This window comes from Aquarana catesbeiana, linkage group LG04 (assembly GCF_042186555.1).
Source record: "Aquarana catesbeiana isolate 2022-GZ linkage group LG04, ASM4218655v1, whole genome shotgun sequence".
Lineage (NCBI taxonomy): Eukaryota > Metazoa > Chordata > Amphibia > Anura > Ranidae > Aquarana > Aquarana catesbeiana.
This window is the reverse complement of record NC_133327.1, coordinates 292903187-292921995: the sequence shown is the minus strand read 5'-3', so window position 1 is coordinate 292921995 and position 18809 is coordinate 292903187. Positions and strand designations below refer to the sequence as shown.

Below are 18809 nucleotides of genomic sequence, written 5' to 3'. Positions count from 1 at the left end.
GCAATCAGCGGTTTTTATCATGACTGCGACATTATGGTGGACACATTGGACATTTTTGACACATTTTTGGGACCATTGTCATTTATACAGCAATCAGTGCTATACAAATACACTGATTCCTGTGTAAATGACACTGGCAGTGAAGGGGTTAACCACTAGGTGGGAGTTAAGTGTGTCCTAGGGGCATGTCTCTAACTGTGGGGGGCATGGCTGTGTGTGACACGTCACCGATCTCTGCTCCGATGACAGGGAGCAGAGATCAGTGACACTGTCACTAGGCAGAATGGGGAGATGCTTGTTTACATTAGCATCTCCCAGTTCTTTCTCCCTGTGATGTGATCGCGGGTATCCCCGTGGTGATCGAGTCCGCGGGGCCCATGACCTGACTCATGGAGCTTGCCACGGGCGTGCGCCGCTGGTCGCCTCTTAAAGGGGAACGTACAGGAACGTGATTCTGCCTGTACGAGCCCTTCTGCCGCAGTATATCTGCGTGAGGCGGTCGGCAATTATTTTTGTATTATGAAACTTCTTACCTGTCCAGTGGGCTGCCAATAGTGTAAGTAAGGAGGGGCTGGCCAAAGTAATACACATTATTTAGGCATTCATCTCTTAATGAAGTGGAGAGGGTTACCTGTCCAAAACATCCCCCCCCCCTAAAATTTTAACAATGGTCCGTCAGAGGGGGTGAGGAATCTGATAGGTGGACCTTATACTTTTGTCTTTAAATACTCCCTAAAATCAATGTTATATTGATGTTGGCCAAGAATGTTTGTGTCTAATCTGCTTTCAATGTTTATGTGCAAAATGACTAATTTTTTTATTCTTGTTTGACTCCATAGTTTCCTTCCAACCCACAGGAATGGCAGACTGTGGACTCCCACTTTGCCCAGTGGTGGGACTTTCCTAACTGTGGAGGGGCAATTAATGGGAAACACGTCCACATAGTCCCACCCCCCCAAGTCAAGGTCATACTATTATAATTACAAGAGGTTCAATAGTATTGTGATGTTGGCGGTGGTGTTGGCTACTTACGGGTTCCTGTATGCGGACGTGGGGAAGAATGGCTGGATGTCGCATGGTGGAGTCATCGCCCAGACCAGAGTTCTACAGGCATCTCCAGAATGGCAGTTTGGGCTTGCCACCTCCAGAAGACAATGCGGAAGGACTCCCATTCATCTTCGTTGCGGATGAAGCGTTTGCGCTGGGGGACCATCTTATGCAGCCATTCCCTATGTGAACCCTCACCCCGGACCAGAGGGTTTTTAATTACCGGCTGGCCAGAGCCAGAAGAGTGGTGGAGAATAAATTTGGAATAATAGACAGCCAGTTCCGATACACATCGTGTGTTGCTGTGTTCTTCACAACTTTTTAAGGAGAAATTCTTTCAACTATGCTGCCTCAGTTGGGCCTGAGGCCGGAATTCATATTAATGAACCAACCCTGACGACGCTTGAAACTGACCTTCCTGGCTTGCCCCCCAGAGTGCCCGCGAGGTCCGTATAAGATACATGGAATACTTTGGGGGTAGGGGGGCCATCAATATGCCATAAAATGTCTGAGACATTTTTAAAATAAAAATATATTTGAAACCGAACAAATATTTGCTTTGATTTACTGCTTGGCTTTCTTTTAGCTGTCTCCTCGGTTATCTTTTATTAATGTTCTAATTTTTTGGCCTTTTTCTTCAGCAATGCAAACGAAATTTCGTTGACACATGAGGTGACAATCTCTTCTTCGGCTAACTATTATTATTATGTTGTTGGTCTGCTACACACACACCTTGTTTTTTTTGTTAATGTATGTAATGCATAACTGACAAAAATATTAATAATTTTCAACACCATGACCAAAATTTGGGGAGTCATGAAAATGGCGTGATTGTGTAAAATTAGAAAGCACTGTTGGGTTTTATTTACTAAGGAAAATACACTTTGCACTACAAGTGCACTTGAGACTACACTGAAACTGCACTTGTAGTGCAAAGTTGATTTGCCTTTAGTAAATAACCCACATTGTCACTGAATACAACAACTTTATTACAAAAAAATGCTTTTGAGCATTGAAAGAAGAAGCCACACATTGTTGATTATTAATCTTTTTAATCAAAGCACGATCACATGTGTGTTTCTAAAAGTGTTTTTGAACAAACCAACATGTTTGTTGTATAACATTTTTAAAGGTCACATTAAGTAGAAATTGCCTTTTATTAAGGTAAAACAGGCATGTTTAAACCCATAAAACAATACACAACTCTGGAACTTACAAAGTTCAACTTTTATAAAGTGAAGGCAATATCAGACATGAGTATGTACAAACTGTGTTTGATATTGCGTTCAGCAGATGGGGTGATGTAAAAGCCAAATTTAGAAGATGCACACAAATTGCCTAATGTCAACATGTGCTAGCTGCAATCATGGGGGATCAATGGATGTGTTTTGTGGGTGCAACCCCTTCCTCTCAGCTAGGGATGAGCTTCGAGTTGGAGTCGAACTCATGTTCGACTCGAACATTGGCTGTTCGCAAGTTCGCCGAACAGCGAACAATTTGGGGTGTTCGCGGCAAATTCGAATGCCGCGGAACACGCTTTAAAAGTCTATGGGAGAAATCAAAAGTGCTAATTTTAAAGGCTTATATGCAAGTTATTGTCATAAAAAGTGTTTGGGGACCTGGGTCCAGGGGACATGGATCAATGCAAAAAAAAGTTTTAAAAATGGCCGTTTTTTCAGGAGCAGTGATTTTAATAATGCTTAAAGTCAAACAATAAAAGTGTAATATCCCTTTAAATTTCGTAGCTGGGGGGTGTCTATAGTATGCCTGTAAAAGGGCGCATGTTTCCCGTGTTTAGAACAGTCTGACAGCAAAATGACATTTCTAAGGAAAAAAGCCATTTAAAACTACTCGCGGCTATTGCATTGCCGGTCCGACAATACACATAGAAGTTCATTTATAAAAATGGCATGGCAATTCCCCACAGGGGAACCCCGAACCAAAATTTAAAAAAAAATGACGTGGGGGTCCCCCTAAATTCCATACCAGGCCCTTCAGGTCTGGTATGGATATTAAGGGGAACCCCTGCCAAAATTTAAAAAAAAAATGACGTTGGGGGTCCCCTTAAATTCCATACCAGACCCTTATCCTATCACGCAACCTGGCAGGCCGCAGGAAAAGAGGGGGGGGACGAGAGAGCACCCCCCCATCCTGAACCGTACCAAGCCACATGTCCTCAACATTGGGAGGGTGCTTTGGGGTAGCCCCCCAAAACACCTTGTCCCCATGTTGATGAGGACAAGGGCCTCATCCCCACAACCCTGGCCGGTGGTTGTGGGGGTCTGCGGGCGGGGGGCTTATCGGAATCTGGAAGCCCCCTTTAACAAGGGGACCCCCAGATCCTGCCCCCCGTGTGAAATTGTAAGGGGGTACAAAAGTACCCCTACCATTTCACTAAAAAACTGTCAAAAATGTTAAAAATGACAAGGGACAGTTTTTGACAGTTCCTTTATTTAAATGCTTCTTCTTTCTTCTATCTTCCTTCACCTTCTTCTTCTGGTTCTTCTGGCTCTTTTGGTTCTTCCTCCGGCGTTCTCGTCCTGCATCTCCTCTGCAGCGTCTTCTATCTTCTTCTCCTCGGGCCGCTCCGCACCCATGGCATGGGGGGAGGCTCCCGCTCTTCTCTTCATCTTCTTCTCTTCTTCATCTTCTTCTCTTCTTCTCTTCTTCTCTTCTTCATTTTCTTCTCCGGGCCGCTCCGCATCCATGCATGGAGGGAGGCTCCCACTGTGTGACGGCGTCTCCTCGTCTGACGGTTCTTAAATAACGGGGGGCACGCACGGGACATGATGGGACTTCCCTGTGGCATTCCCCGTGATGTCACAGGGAAGTCCTGTCAAGTCACCGTGCGTCAGAGGGGGGTGGGGTCACCGGGTGGCCCCGCCCCCCGTTATTTAAGAACCGTCAGACGAGGAGACGCCGTCACACAGCAGGAGCCTCCCTCCATGCCAGCATGGATACGGAGCGGCCCGGAGAAGAAAACGAAGAAGAGAAGAAGAGAAGAAGAGAAGAAGATGAAGAAGAAGAGAAGAAGATGAAGAGAAGAGCGGGAGCCTCCCCCCATGCCATGGGTGCGGAGCAGCCCGAGGAGAAGAAGATAGAAGACGCCGCGGAGAAGATGCTGGACGAGAATGCCGGAGGAAGAACCAGAAGAGCCAGAAGAACCAGAAGAAGAAGATGAAGGAAGATAGAAGAAAGAAGAAGCATTTAAATAAAGGAATTGTCAAAAACTGTCTCTTGTCATTTTTAACATTTTTGCCAGTTTTTTAGTGAAATGGTAGGGGTACTTACCCCCTTACCATTTCACACAGGGGGGGGCCGGGATCTGGGGGTCCCCTTGTTAAAGCGGGGCTTCCAGATTCCGATAAGCCCTCCGCCCACAGACCCCCACAACCACCGACCAGGGTTGTGGGGATGAGGCCCTTGTCCTCATCAACATGGGGACAAGGTGTTTTGGGGGGCTACCCCAAAGCACCCTCCCAATGTTGAGGGCATTTGGCCTGGTACGGTTCAGGAGGGGGGGGTGCTCTCTCGTCCCCCCCTCTTTTCCTGCAGCCTGCCAGGTTGCGTGCTTGGATGAGGGTCTGGTATGGATTTTTGGGGGGACCCCAAGCCGTTTTTTTTTTCTTTGGCACGGGGTTCCTCTTAAAATCCGTACCAGACCTGAAGGGCCTGGTATGAAATTTAGGGGGACCCCCACATCATTTTTTAAAAAAATTTTGGCCAGGGTTCCCCTTAATATCCATACCAGACCTGAAGGGCCTGGTATGAAATTTAGGGGGACCCCCACGTCATTTTTTTTTTAAATTTTGGTTCGGGGTTCCCCTGTGGGGAATTCCAATGCCATTTTTATCAATGAACTTCTATGTGTATTGTCGGACCGGCAATGCAATAGCCGCGAGTAGTTTTAAATGGCTTTTTTCCTTCGAAATGTCATTTTGCTGTCAGACTGTACTAAACATGGGAAACATGCGCCCCTTTACAGGCATACTATAGAAACCCCCCAGCTACGAAATTTAAAGGGATATTACACTTTTATTGTTTGACTTTAAGCATTATTAAAATCACTGCTCCTGAAAAAATGGCCGTTTTTAAAAGCATTGATCCATGTCCCCTGGGGCAGGACCCAGGTCCCCAAACACTTTTTATGACAATAACTTGCATATAAACCTTTAAAATTAGCACTTTTGATTATTCATGTTCGTGTCCCATAGACTTTAACGGTGTTCACGTGTTCGAACTAACTTTTTTCCTGTTCGCAAGTTCTGGTGCGAACCGGACAGGGGGGTGTTTGGTTCATCCCTACTCTCAGCTACTTTATTATTGAGGAAGGGGTTGCACCCACAAAACGCGTACTTTGATCTCCCGTGATGGCAGATAGCACATGTTGACACACTGTGTGCATCTTCTAAATTTGGCTTTTAACATAAGTAAAAAATTTTTGTTACAAAAAAGAGAAGACATTTACAGATTTCTGGGTGTTTTAGATTCTCCCTAAAACATCAATGATGTTCTTCATTTTGTTTTGAACATTATTGATGTTTTGCTTTATGTTTTGTAAATCTCGATTACACCCCATTATCTCCCCAATGAGGATCTGGGCACTTTCACTGGTGAAACGACATTCCTCTTCCACAACATCTCAATCACCTACAAAAAAAACAAAAAAACACACCATGTATTATAAATAAGCAGGCATCCATCTCTTACCTGAAGCTGTGGTCGCAGACACTCACCAGTTGTGGTGACAATTTCTACAACATCTCCCTCCTCCTCCTCTGGCTGGGTTTGGGGGATTTCCTCTTCTTCCTGAGGTGGGGGGTTCCTGATGTCCTCTGATGAGTGGTGTCCTCCAAGTCTTTTCTCCCCTATGTGAACAAAAATAGGTATACTTAGCACACAGATATTTGATGGCAGAAATAGGAATATGAAACATTGCTTGGAAGTGTTGTACAATTGTTTTGGCAGAGTTCCAAGCTGAAGAATTTTTTTTTGTCCTTTGTAAAGCTTGAATATTTACCTGTTTTGTGTAAGCTTCACAGATGGAGACACCCCTATAGTATCCACTGGAGCACCTGTGTGGGACCCCTTAATAAAAAAAGGGTGTTCTTTTGTCCCACACTAGTGCTCCAGCGTCCAGATGTGTAAACAGCTGCTGAGTGTCCTCTCCTTACACAGAATCTAGTTAGCATTTCATAATAGTTACAAACCCATCTAGACAACAAACTTTTATTAATAGAAGTAGGCCCGGAAAAAGCGTATGGAACTGCATCTGGCCAAAACATCTTATTTTAGTGGCTGAACGAACAATGTTTCCTACAAACGATTAATGTGCCCATGAACATGAAAGTTGCCATTTTAAAATGTACAACAGTAAAGAAAAGCACATGGAGCAGCACGAATGTCATAAAAAGAAAGTATAGGAACACAGGACAACTACTTACTTTTTTGCAGCACTCTCCTAATCCTTCTATACTGATTGTGCTCCCTTAATTTGCGGTCCGACCACCGTTTCCTCAGTTGATCCTTGGATCGCCGTACCCCAAAATTCTTCTGCAGACTCTTCACAACTTTAGTCATGATCTTGGCCTTTCTCACATTTGGGTTGGGGTAAGGTCCATACTTCCGCTCCCTCTTCAATATGTCCACCATCTCCACCATCTCCACCATCTCAACAAAGGCCATATTTGATGCCTTAAATCTCCTCCTCCTCCTCCTCGTTGCTACTATTATCATGCACCTGTTGTCTCTCTCCGCCATGTGCTTTCCCACATTGCGCCAAAAGAGAAGGGGCAGGGAATAGACTGAAAGAACGTCAGGGACGGGCGAGTTTCACGCATGCGCAGTGTATATAAAGCTTAACATGAATGCGTTGTACATACGATCTGTGAGCAGAGGAAGGAGTATCGGAAGCACCGATCGTGATAACGAAGGTACAAGTTTAACTTGGGCCTATACTGCTTATAGATTGAGGCCTATTTTGGGACAAGATTAGGAGAGTTTAGCCTGACATTAGGGTTTGTCTTGTGTTGTGTCTTGCAGAGAAAATTGATGACTTCAATGATCACAACTTTCTCCCCCTGTTTATAGACAAATACAGGGAGCTGCCCTGTCTGTGGCAGGTGAAACACCTGCATTATAATCATAAACAAAAGAGGCAGGCAGCACTGGAGAAACTGCTGGAGTTGCTGAAGCCGGTGGTCCCCACGGCAACCATCCCCTATTTAAAAGCCAAAATTGGTGGCTTGAGGAGCACATATCTTAGGGAGCGCAAGAAGGTCCAGGATTTCCAGAGATCCGGAGCTGCAGCAGATGACGTTTATGTCCCCAGGCTGTGGTACTATAAGAGACTGTGATTTCTGTCAGACCAGACTGAAGTCAGGGAATCCCTCTCAACCCTTCCTTCCACTCTTCCTTCCACCATATCTTCCACCTCAGCTGAGGCTTCCGATGTCCAACCTGGGACTTCCCGCCAGGAAGAAGTGGAGGAGCCCAGCTTGAGCCAGGTATAGCATTGTTCTACAGATTTCTTTGCAAAACATAAATGATGTTTACTAGATGTTATTATTGATCACTAATTGCTGATTTAATAAAGGCATTTACATATCAATAGACAGTAGTGGGCAAAAATAATTGTGACAAGAATGAAAAATTCTGGGCTCAGAATGATAGTCTTTTCTATTTATTAACATTCAATTTGCAACAGTCATGAGATGAAAATTGTGTGTGATTGATGAAGAAAAAACTAAAACTATGTCCCTTTTTTTATACACAGGAAGACCTCAGCCTGGAGGAGTCTGTGGAATGTGGCACACAGGAGGAGGCTGTGGAATATGGCAGCCAGGAGGAGGCAGGGGTTAGTGGCAGCCAGGAGGTGGCCGGGGTAAGGGGCAGCCAGGAGGTGGCAGGGCTCAGTAGGAGCCTCACAGAATCACAGGTTCCTCCCCTCTGCCTTCCAAACAAAAGACCCAGGAAGGGGAGTAACGTGGAGGAGTCAGCACTCAGGCTGATTCAGGAGGCTTCTGCGTCTCTCAGAGCCACCCCCACTCGTGAAGAGGCCTTTGCCTCCATGGATGCCACAAAACTGCAGGACATGCAGGAGGGGCAACGCCTCATGTGTGAGGAAATCATTTATAAAACATTAAATAAGGGGTTGAGGGGCGAAATCACACCCAATACCCACCTGTGTGAGTTGCATCATCCTCCTCCTCCTCCTGCCACAACTCCAACACCACAGACACAGCCTGGAAGGAAGAGTGGAAGGAAGACAAGAAAGTGATGACCTGGGTTCAGTCTGGTCTGACAAAAGATGCAGGCTCTTGTATGACCACAGCCTGGGGACTAGATGTCATCTGCTGCTGGTCATGATCTCTTGGTCTTCTGGACCAGATTGTACTCCCTTAGATAAGGACTCCTCAGGCCACCAATTTTGCCTGAAAATAGTTGATGTGTGCCCTGGGGGCCAAAGGCTTCGCCAATTTCTGCTGTTTCTCCAGCGTTGCCTCCCTCTTTATTTGGTTAGGATCCCTTAATAAAATTGTGGTGCGTTTGCAGTTGTAGTCATAGTTAGTCTATTATTTAGTCTATTATTTAGTATTACTAATTATTACGTTATTATTGTGTTATTCTAACAGATATTTTCAACTCCAGTATACATGTGAAATCAAACAGAGATCTACTAATGTTATTCAGGGAACATTGCAGCTCTATTCAACTTTCCAGGGTATTCCACTGGAAGGGCAAATTTCACAGTGCCGTGTGGTGATTGAATCTGCTCTAAACCCATGCCAGTTTGTGGCTGTGGTGAAATATATTTGTGGAACTAAGCACTAATGCTAAATTTATTAGTCATTCTTTGAGGAATAACAAGGAGTGCGTACAGGAATACCTCTCACACATTACAAACACGTAATCTAAAGGTGTTCTTAAATCACCAGAATAATGACAAATGGACATGGGGGTTGGCTTGTAGGTAGTTGTACATCTCTGTGGCATGTGCTACCATTGCATAGGAGAAGGTCTGAAGCTGTAGTACTAGGAGAAAAACCTGGTGACCGGTGCCATGTTTTCAAAACTGGTCAGGTTCATAATGGCCTGAAATGTCTTGCAAGATATGTTAGGTAGGTTCCAAGAGCTAATAATGACATTGATAAATAATAACAGCTACTATGTTCTGATATACATTTTCTCTGCCAGGGAGAGAAGGGTGTAATTGGACCTATGGGCCCACAAGGATACACAGGTATACCAGGACTTATCGGTTCAAAGGTAAATATTTAAATACATAATTTTCATTGTTCTTAGTGTAAACAATATTTATTATATTGATATCTGCAATGTTAGTGATGACAAACAAATTATTTTTTTTAATTATTTGCTGTTGGTAAGACAAAATTGCCCAATTTCACATATAGTGCAATCTGAATCTATACACAAATTTTGTAGGGGAAATTGAAAAAAGACAGGATTTCTTCTTGAATATGATTGAGCGATGAAAGAGAGGACAGAGCTCTACTTTATTCAGTTGGCATTCAATTAAATATGGAAATCCAGTTTGCTATGTGAAAGGTCTACATTCCATTAGGAATGATAACATGTGAACAAACATTGCTGACCTGTTTTTAAAAGAGTAATGCTTTCAGGGTTGTCATTCTTATCCCGAGTTTACTATCAAGTAAGTAAAGTCTGAAAAGTCTAAACTTCATGCTTGTTTCAGGTCAGTTACTCACCAGGTAGTAAATCCAGGATGAGAATGACAGCATTGGAACTGACATCTTTTAAACAGTTAGAAGTGGACTCTTATTTCTGTTCTCATGGGTTCCATTTAAAGCCCACCTCTGCAAAAATTAGAGTCCTCCCTTTCAATGAGGCTGCACTTGCACTGCAAAATTTAAATGTTTGTTTAGTTTAGACAGTAAAGGCAGTTTTACTTACCTGATTTTCTACTGTGCTAAATGGTAGAATAAGGTAGTATGAAACATTGAAATCCAAAGTTTCTCAGGCACAAACCTATGGTGAGAGTAGACTGCCTATAAATAATGTTTTTTTCATTATTTTTTTCAGGGTGACAAAGGAAATCAAGGTGAAAAAGGGAGCCAGGTGCATTTTTTTTTACCATTTTGTTAAAAGTAATGATTTCAATATGTGTACACAATTAAGACTAGTATCTATGGATATTTGTGTACACACATATGCTATTATATTGGGTGTATCTGAAAAGCTGATGCGATAATTTTTTCATTGACACTCTCACAATTCAGTAAGATATTGACAGGGAAGAAATAACAATAGCCACACACAGGCAGATATTTCATTTAAAGTATAAATAGTCTGAGTGTCTTATTTTCTCCCTTTCTCATTTTTCCCTGTAGTGAAAAGGATATACTCTAAAGCCTCGTACACATGGTACGATTGTTGGCAGGGGATTGTCTGTTGACAGACTGTTGCCCTAAAATCTTACCATTAGTATGCACCTTTTGACAATTGTTGTCCAACTTTCGGCCAACAAATGTTGGCTGGCAGGCTAGTACATTTTTGACAGACAACGGTTTGAAGTCAGATTTTCGTATGGTCAGTACACAAATCCGTGACACAAAAGTTAAAAGTACAAACACGCATGCTCAGTATCAATGCTCACCAAACATGAAATTAGCAGAAGGGGCGCAAAGGGTGGCGCTCAAGAGCTGAAATTCCTCATAGTACGTCACTACGTTTGTGTTTGTGGCACGACAATTGTGTACCGTTAGTATGCAAGACAAGATCCTGGCACACACCCTTTTGACAAAAATCAGACACTCGGTTGGCCAACAATCATACCATGTGTATGAGGCTTAACGCTACACATTCTTTCATTCAGGTGCCTTTTTTCATTTTTTCAGGACAAAAAAAACAAAATAATAGAGATACATAATTAGGTTTTGCCTGCCCATGCCCTCTTCAGTGACCCAGGCTTTCTATGAGTGAGAGTCCCACCTATAATAGAGATGAATGATGGTTGCGTTTCAGAAGCAATCTCAATCAATGACCTGCATCTCACTTTTACAAATGCTTACATATACAAATAGGACTTAAAGTGGTTGTAAACCTCACTCATGAAATCGGAACAAAGCACATATATCTGTAGTGTTTACTTGTCTCTCTCCAACGCTCTTAGCGTTGTTTTTCCCTGGTGCTTAGTTCCTCTGTTATCAGCATGCGTCACTTCTGAGAAGTTTTCCTGACACATAATATACATTTTTGGCTGGGGAGGGAGCTCAGAGCACAGCTTGTCTATTCAGAACAAAGCCCTGCATAATTCCTTCTTTCCTGTGCCATGTGTGAATGGGGATGTGTCCTTTTCCACCAATCAGCTCTCACACAATGTACAAGAGCTCTAACTGCAGCTCTCTGCCCCCTCCCCTGTGATACTGACAGATGAAGATGGATTTTATCACAATTTTGCACTTTTGAAGGGATGCAGAGAAGAGAAGACTGCAGATAAACAAGTAAAACTTATGTAGAAGTATTTGTTTCATCTGAGGTTATTCACTTCACTGGCTATATGAGAGGGTTTACAACCACTTTAAGGTTTCAGTGTGCCACTGAAGGTCTGTGCAATGAAAAGATTATTTCTGTGGACAGGCTACTCTTACTAACAATTTTACAACATTTTCTTGCATAATGAAAAACTTTGCAACTTATGTTGAAGATAATAAGTACCTTAAAATGCTTTATTGATGGTTTGTGCAGACACACAGTTGACTTGACTATTACAAGCAATCATTAAATGTTTCTTATTTAATTTTGGATAGAGTAGAGAATAATTAAAGCCCGGTCAGTCTTTTTGGTAATCTGTGTCCGATTGGGGTGATTTCCCTTCACATCTTGTCCCATAAATACAAAATAAAGTGAGAGGAAATCTTTCCAATTTGAGGAAATACCCTCTTGGACAGTTGTCACCAGAGCAAACATCCCACTGGAAGGATTCCTCTCTGTTCTTGTTCTGGTGAAAACTTCTAATTTTGTATTCTTTCCTAAGTTCCAGTATGAAACAATGGTTGACAATTGTCCACAGGACACATAGGGGTGGATTTACTAAAGGCCAATAGACTGTGCACCTTGGAACGTGCAATTACACTCTGCAAATGCAGTTGCTCCAGGGCTTAGTAAATGAGGTAAAGCTTCACTTTGCAAAAAATACCCAATTACATGCAAGGAAAATTTAAAAAAACACAGCATTTTTGCTTTCACGTGATTGGTTGATGAAAGTCAGCAGAGCTTCTGCTCATTTATTAAACTCTGGAGCAACTGCTCTTGCCGTGGGCAACTGCACTTTCCAAAGTGCACAGTCTTTTTGCCTTTAGTACATCAACCCCATAGAGTGGAAGCATCTTACCTAATTGTGGCACAGACAGCAACAGAATTCTATCTCAAAAAACTTTAAAAAAGTATGGGTTTTAGATACATATTTAGTTGAGTTAGGAAATTAGTGACATAAGAAAAACAGAAGGAAAAGTAAATCTGTAAAATATAGCAAACAATTGGAGTTTTTCCTGAGAAAGAGAAACAAGAAATCACATTTCTTTAGATAACCCCTTCCATTTTGCTTCAGTTTTCTTTATTCATTTTTTCAACAATCCACCTCTGTATTACATGGTTGATAGCAGCATAAACTATTAAAATTATTTTGATATTTAATATGATGAATGTAAATAAAAATATAACAAACTCAACTACCAATTACTAAAAAGCGAATGCCATTTTTAATGTTTACCTTGACTCCATAGTAACAATGTAACACTGTCAATTGGGTGTTGAAAAAAATTAACAGTTTTTCTAAGAGAAGTATGAATATATTCTTCTCTAAGGCTGCATTTGCACCTTTGTGTTCTGGAAACGTGGGCAAAAATGCACGTTTCTACTTGAGTTCTAGGAAATGTGTGGAAAATGCGCCACAACATGTATCGCGCTTGGGATGCCATTATTGCTTAATGGCACCCCAATACATAGCAGTTGAGAGTTTTTTTGCATGAGAAAAATCATTCAAAATTTACCAAAATGTGCATCGCAAAAACATCTGAGGCTCACAAACAAAGGTGCAGGCACATTTGTCACGTGTAGGGCAGAGATTCAAGTGAATGGGCTACCTTATGCTGTCGCATGACAAACATGAAAAAAGTGAGAAAAAAAATGTTATGCGTTGCACAGATGTGAAGGGGATCTAAGATTTACTACACAAAATGGTAAGAAATTAAAAGTATAATTTGTGAAAACAAAAGGCTGTTGCGTTAATGCAGACTTTACTGCAAAAATGTGACTTTGTTGCAATTTATGCTTGTTAATCCCTTGTAAGAAACCTAATAATAATTGTATCTTTTTTTAAAGGGCCAGAAGGGAACACAGGGTTCTTCCGGCATTCCAGGAATTAAGGTCTGGAAATTTTGCTTGAAGTTGTTAGTGCTTAGAATTGTCTATATTGTCATTATCTCTCTGCTTAGTTATATATATATATATATATATATATATATATATATATATATATATATATATATATATATATATTTTTTTTTTAAGTGGTAGTAAACTACGTTAAAACACTTATACCTACAAGTAAGCCTATAATAAGACTTACCTGAAAGTACTGTGAATATCTCCTAAACCTAAACTTGCACTGTTTAGAAGATATTCAGAGTGCATGTAGCCAGTGACATCACCGGAGCATGCGCTCTGAAGGTTTGACATACAGTTCCGGACCTTCAGAGCCTGTGCTGTAAATGGCAGCTCCCGCGGGAGTGCCGTCATTGCCAGCCACTCATGTAGCCAGGGCCCGCAAACCCCGAAGGAAGACCGGGGAAGATGTCAGCACTCTCAACGGTTACAGCACGGCGCTGGAGGGCTTCGTTCTAAGGTACGTTTCTCATAATGTTCTAGTATGTGATGCATACTAGCACATTATGACATTGCCTTGCAGGGAATTTTTTTTTTCAACTACTGCGGTTTTCTACAGCTTTAAGCGTGACACATATCAGATCTTGTTTATATATTTTAGCTAAAAATCATACCCCATGGACTGAACTCTCAGAAATTGTCTGCAGTCTGAGGGGCATGTGATCTGAGTGCAGCATTTCCCTGTTGCTGTGGTGAGCTGTGCCCTCTTTACACTGGTGTACTTTATAAGCAACACAAGGTGAGCCTTGTGCCAGGGTTCTTCACCCCTGATCCGACACTGCTGATAATGCTTCACAAAGGATGCCAGCAAATCCATCACGCTCTCTTGCAGTTTTAATCAGTGTCACTTGTCAGGCTGCACAAGCAGTAGAGCCCACCCCTGCAGTGGGCTGCTTGCTGCGATATCAATCGCAGCGCTATGCTGCTAAACTGCAAAAGCAGAAGTCCAATGTGCTTGAAGACATTTAATTGCTGGAGTCTACTGTTAGCAAGCTCCCTGACAGAGGTGTGTTAACAACTCTGCAATTGTGTCAGTACACCTCAGTTCATAAACTAAACATTTGCAAATACACTGAACTCCAATCCCGCCCTTCAGCCATGGTGCTAAAAGTGATATAGTAACAGGCAGGACAGGGGCAGATTCTGATGCTGGTTTAGGCTGTTTAATGCAGCAGAGGGTTTTGGCTTTGCTGGCATCCTCCATTAAATGAGCTCCTTGATTCAAGAGTCTGGTGAACAGAATATACCTCTACTTGAAGGTATTAACATATTGGCTGGGTCCCCTGCTGACAACACTACTTTCCAACCCTCTTTCATTACAATCCGCCCCTTCTCCAAATCACAGTGACTCCCTGCCATCTTAAATTGCCCCCATTCCACCTCACCTTCTTTCCTCCAGTCACAACTCTTCCCCCCACCCCCTCTCCAGTCACTCTGCCTCTCTGACAGATACCTTATCTTAAAGATCACAGCACTGCCAAATTCAAACCTCTCCTCCCCATACTACCTCCATACCTCCATACTATCCACCTTTACCCCCGTTCAGAACTTCCCTCCTACCCATCTCCCCCCTCCCTATTTCATTACACTGCCTCTGTGCCATGTACCTCTCACTACCCAGGTCACAGCATCTACCTTTCAACTCAAACAATACCCCCTAAAAAACGCCATCTTCCTTATACCCCTCCCCCCACACCCACATCCTCCTTCCCTTTGAGGGGGCAGAGTTTATCATCTTTGCCCTGGAAGCTGACCCTCTCTGGGCTTTGCTTGCACTAACTTATATTCTTACTAAGTTCATCTAAATGGTTAATGTCCTATTGGTGGTTACATTTGATTTGCTTTTATCTTGAAGTAGTCTATGTTTTTGGTTATCCATTTTGCATTTTATAAAGAGAATGACAGCTAATGTGCTATGAGCTCTTGAACAATAGTAAGTATCTAGTATAAAGAGTGCAGCTTGTCCTCTGTACATGTTTTCCAGGTGTCCACGCATAATCACTTGAGAGATAAATAGTCTTTAATTTGTACAGTTGTAGACCTAAAAGGAAATCTGGAAAATGTGCACATGTGGACATCCCTGAAAGCTGCTGAGTTTTGAATACTGATGATAAATCAGTATGCATTGGATTCAGAGTGACAGATAGCTCTGTTTCCATTTTGTCAGCACAAAATATAACAAACCCGCTAACACAACTAAAACTTTGACCACTTATAATATTTTGCTTATTTTAAAATGTTATATTTTACATTAATTTTAACATTTCAGTATTTTTTAACAGGGCGAACAAGGAGAGATTGGTGCCAAAGCAGAGGTATGCATTAATACTAAAGATAAAAAAAAAATGCTTCTAATGATTGTTGTTATCCAAAAGTAAATTAAACCTTATTAAATTGTGCTCAAAAATTATAAAAACAACTTACAGTATGATATATACTACTCTCACAGATGAAATAAAGACAGATAGGTTGATCTGATCCCCACAAGAGGGTATTTTATCACATTAAGATATGTGGTAGTTGTGCGCTGCCACCTAGTGTGTTAATATAAAAGTACAAATAAATGCAGAAACTGTGTGACATAAACCATGTACAATAAATCTAGCTGCTGCTATCACCAGGATGTTATCACACAACAACAATGAATGAATATCTAAAAAATTTGATAGTGCTGCTGAAATCTGACAAATAGTGATGAGCCAAATACCCCCTGGTTCGGTTCGCAGCAGAACATGTGAACAGGCAAAAAATTTGTTCGAACACGCGAACACTGTTAAAGTCTATGGGACACAAATAGGGTTGTCCCGATACCGATACTAGTATCGGTATCGGCACCGATACCGAGCATTTGCCCAAGTACTTGTACTCGGGCAAATGCTCCCGATGCTTCCCCCGATACCTAGAAGACAGCTGTGATCGGCGCGTGGGGGAGCTCACCGCTGACTGTCACTGCATCCTCCTCCATGCCCTCTCTGTTTCTCTCTCCTCTTCTGTCCCCCTCCGCTGTCCCCTCCGTTCCTCTTTCATTATCTGTGTCTCTCCGCTGTCCCCCTCCGTTCCCCTCTCCTTCCCTGTGTCTCTCCGCTGTCCCCCTCCGTTCCCCTCTCCTTCCCTGTGTCTCTCCGCTGTCCCCACCGTTCCTCTTTCATTATCTGTGTCTCTCCACTGTCCCCTCCGTTCCTCTTTCATTATCTGTGCCTCTCCGCTGTCCCCCTCCGTTCCCCTCTCCTTCCCTGTGTCTCTCCGCTGTCCCCTCCGTTCCTCTTTCATTATTTGTGTCTCTCCGCTGTCCCCTCCGTTCCTCTTTCATTATCTGTGTCTCTCCGCTGTCCCCCTCCGTTCCCCTCTCCTTCCCTGTGTCTCTCCGCTGTCCCCTCCGTTCCTCTTTCATTATCTGTGTCTCTCCGCTGTCCCCCTCCGTTCCCCTCTCCTTCCCTGTGTCTCTCCGCTGTCCCCTCCGTTCCTCTTTCATTATCTGTGTCTCTCCGCTGTCCCCTCCGTTCCTCTTTCATTATCTGTGTCTCTCCGCTGTCCCATCCGTTCCTCTTTCATTATCTGTGTCTCTCCGCTGTCCCCTCCGTTCCTCTTTTATTATCTGTGTCTCTCCGCTGTCCCCTCCGTTCCTCTTTCATTATCTGTGTCTCTCCGCTGTCCCCTCCATTCCTCTTTCATTATCTGTGCCTCTCCTGTCCCCTCCGTTCCTCTTTCATTATCTGTGCCTCTCCGCTGTCCCCTCCGTTCCTCTCTCCTTTTCTGTCCCCTCCGTTCCTCTCTCCTTTTCTGTCCCCCTCTGTTCTGCTGTGCCTCTCCGCTGTCCCCTCCGTTCCCCTCTCCTTCTCTCTCCCCCTCCGTTCCACCGTCCCCCTCCTCCTTCCTTTGTGAATAGACAGAGTCAGCTGAAAATTGTAAATAAAAAAAAAAAAACACACACACATACAATGTTCACCCCCCCCCCCCAAAAAAAGCACTGTTAAAAAAAAAAAAAAACCACTGTCACGTGACATTAAAAAAAAAGTATCGGTAATCGGTATCGGCGAGTACTTGAAAAAAGTATCGGTACTTGCACTCGGTCCTAAAAAAGTGGTATCGGGACAACCCTAGACACAAACATAAATAATCAAAAGTGCTCATTTTAAAGGCTTATATGCAAGTTATTGTCATAAAAAGTGTTTGGGGACCTGGGTCCTGCTCCAAAGGACGAGTGTCAATGCAAAAAAAAGTTCTAAAAATGTCAGTTTTTTTGGGAACAGTGATTTTAATAATGCTTAAGGTGAAACAATAAAAGTGTAATATTCCTTTAAATTTCGTACCTGGGGGGTGTCTATAGTATGCCTGTAAAGTGGCACATGTTTCCCGTGTTTACAACAGTCCCTGCACAAAATGACATTTCTAAAGGAAAAAAAGTAACTTAAGTACTCGCGGCTATAATGAATTGTCGTTCCCGGCAATACACATAAAAGTCATTGGAAAAAACGGCATGGGATTCCCCCACAGTCCATTCCTAGGCCCTTTGGGTCTGGTATGAATATTAAGGGGAACCCTGTACCACAATTTTTAAAAAAATTGCGTGGGCCCCCCCAAATTCCATACCAGGCCCTTCAAGTCTGGTATGGATATCAAGGGGAACCCTGCTCCAAAATTAAAAAAGAAAATGGCGTGGGGTCACCCTCAAAATCCATACCAGACCTGATTTTAAGGGGAACCCTGCGCCAAAATTTTTTTTAAAAATGGCGTGGGGGTCCCCCTAAAAATCCATACCAGACCCTTATCCAAGCACGCAACCTGGCAGGCCGCAGGAAAAGAGGGGGGATGAGAGAGCGCCCCCCTCCTGAACCGTACCAGGCCACATGCCCTCAACATGGGAAGGGTGCTTTGGGGTAGCCCCCCAAAGCACCTTTTCCCCATGTTGATGGGAACAAGGACCTCATCCCCACAACCCTTCCCTGGTGGTTGTGGGGGTCTGCAGGTGGGGGGCTTATCGGAATCTGGCTTTTAACGAGGGGACCCCCAGATCCTGGCCTCCCCCCTGTGTGAAATGGTAACGGGGTACAAATGTACCCCTACCATTTCAAAAAAAGTGTGAAAATGATAAAAATGACATGACACAGCTTGGGACAAGTCCTTTATTAAAAAATAAAAAAATAAAAATGTCCGACAAAGTCTTCTTCTTCTTCTCTTGCCCTGCGATGGACCAAAAAAGAAAAAAACCCCGCACGCCGCCACCGATCCGCCTACATGGGAGGCACCCGCCGTAATGACCGTACTCTCAGGTGACAGTTCTGGTATTGTCAAAAAAGTGTTTGGGGACCTGGGTCCTGCCCCAGGGGACATGTATC

At 43.1% G+C, this 18809-nt stretch overlaps 1 protein-coding gene across 1 annotated transcript in view; it reads left to right on the top strand.

Moving 5' to 3' along the window:
- Positions 1-18809, top strand: part of LOC141140001 (uncharacterized) — a 407741-nt gene that overhangs the window by 364399 nt on the left and 24533 nt on the right. Inside the window, exons 22-25 of the mRNA XM_073626689.1 lie at positions 9244-9315; positions 10111-10146; positions 13411-13455; positions 15756-15788. Coding sequence (XP_073482790.1) covers positions 9244-9315; positions 10111-10146; positions 13411-13455; positions 15756-15788 — 186 coding nt within the window. The remainder of the gene's footprint in view (positions 1-9243; positions 9316-10110; positions 10147-13410; positions 13456-15755; positions 15789-18809) is intronic.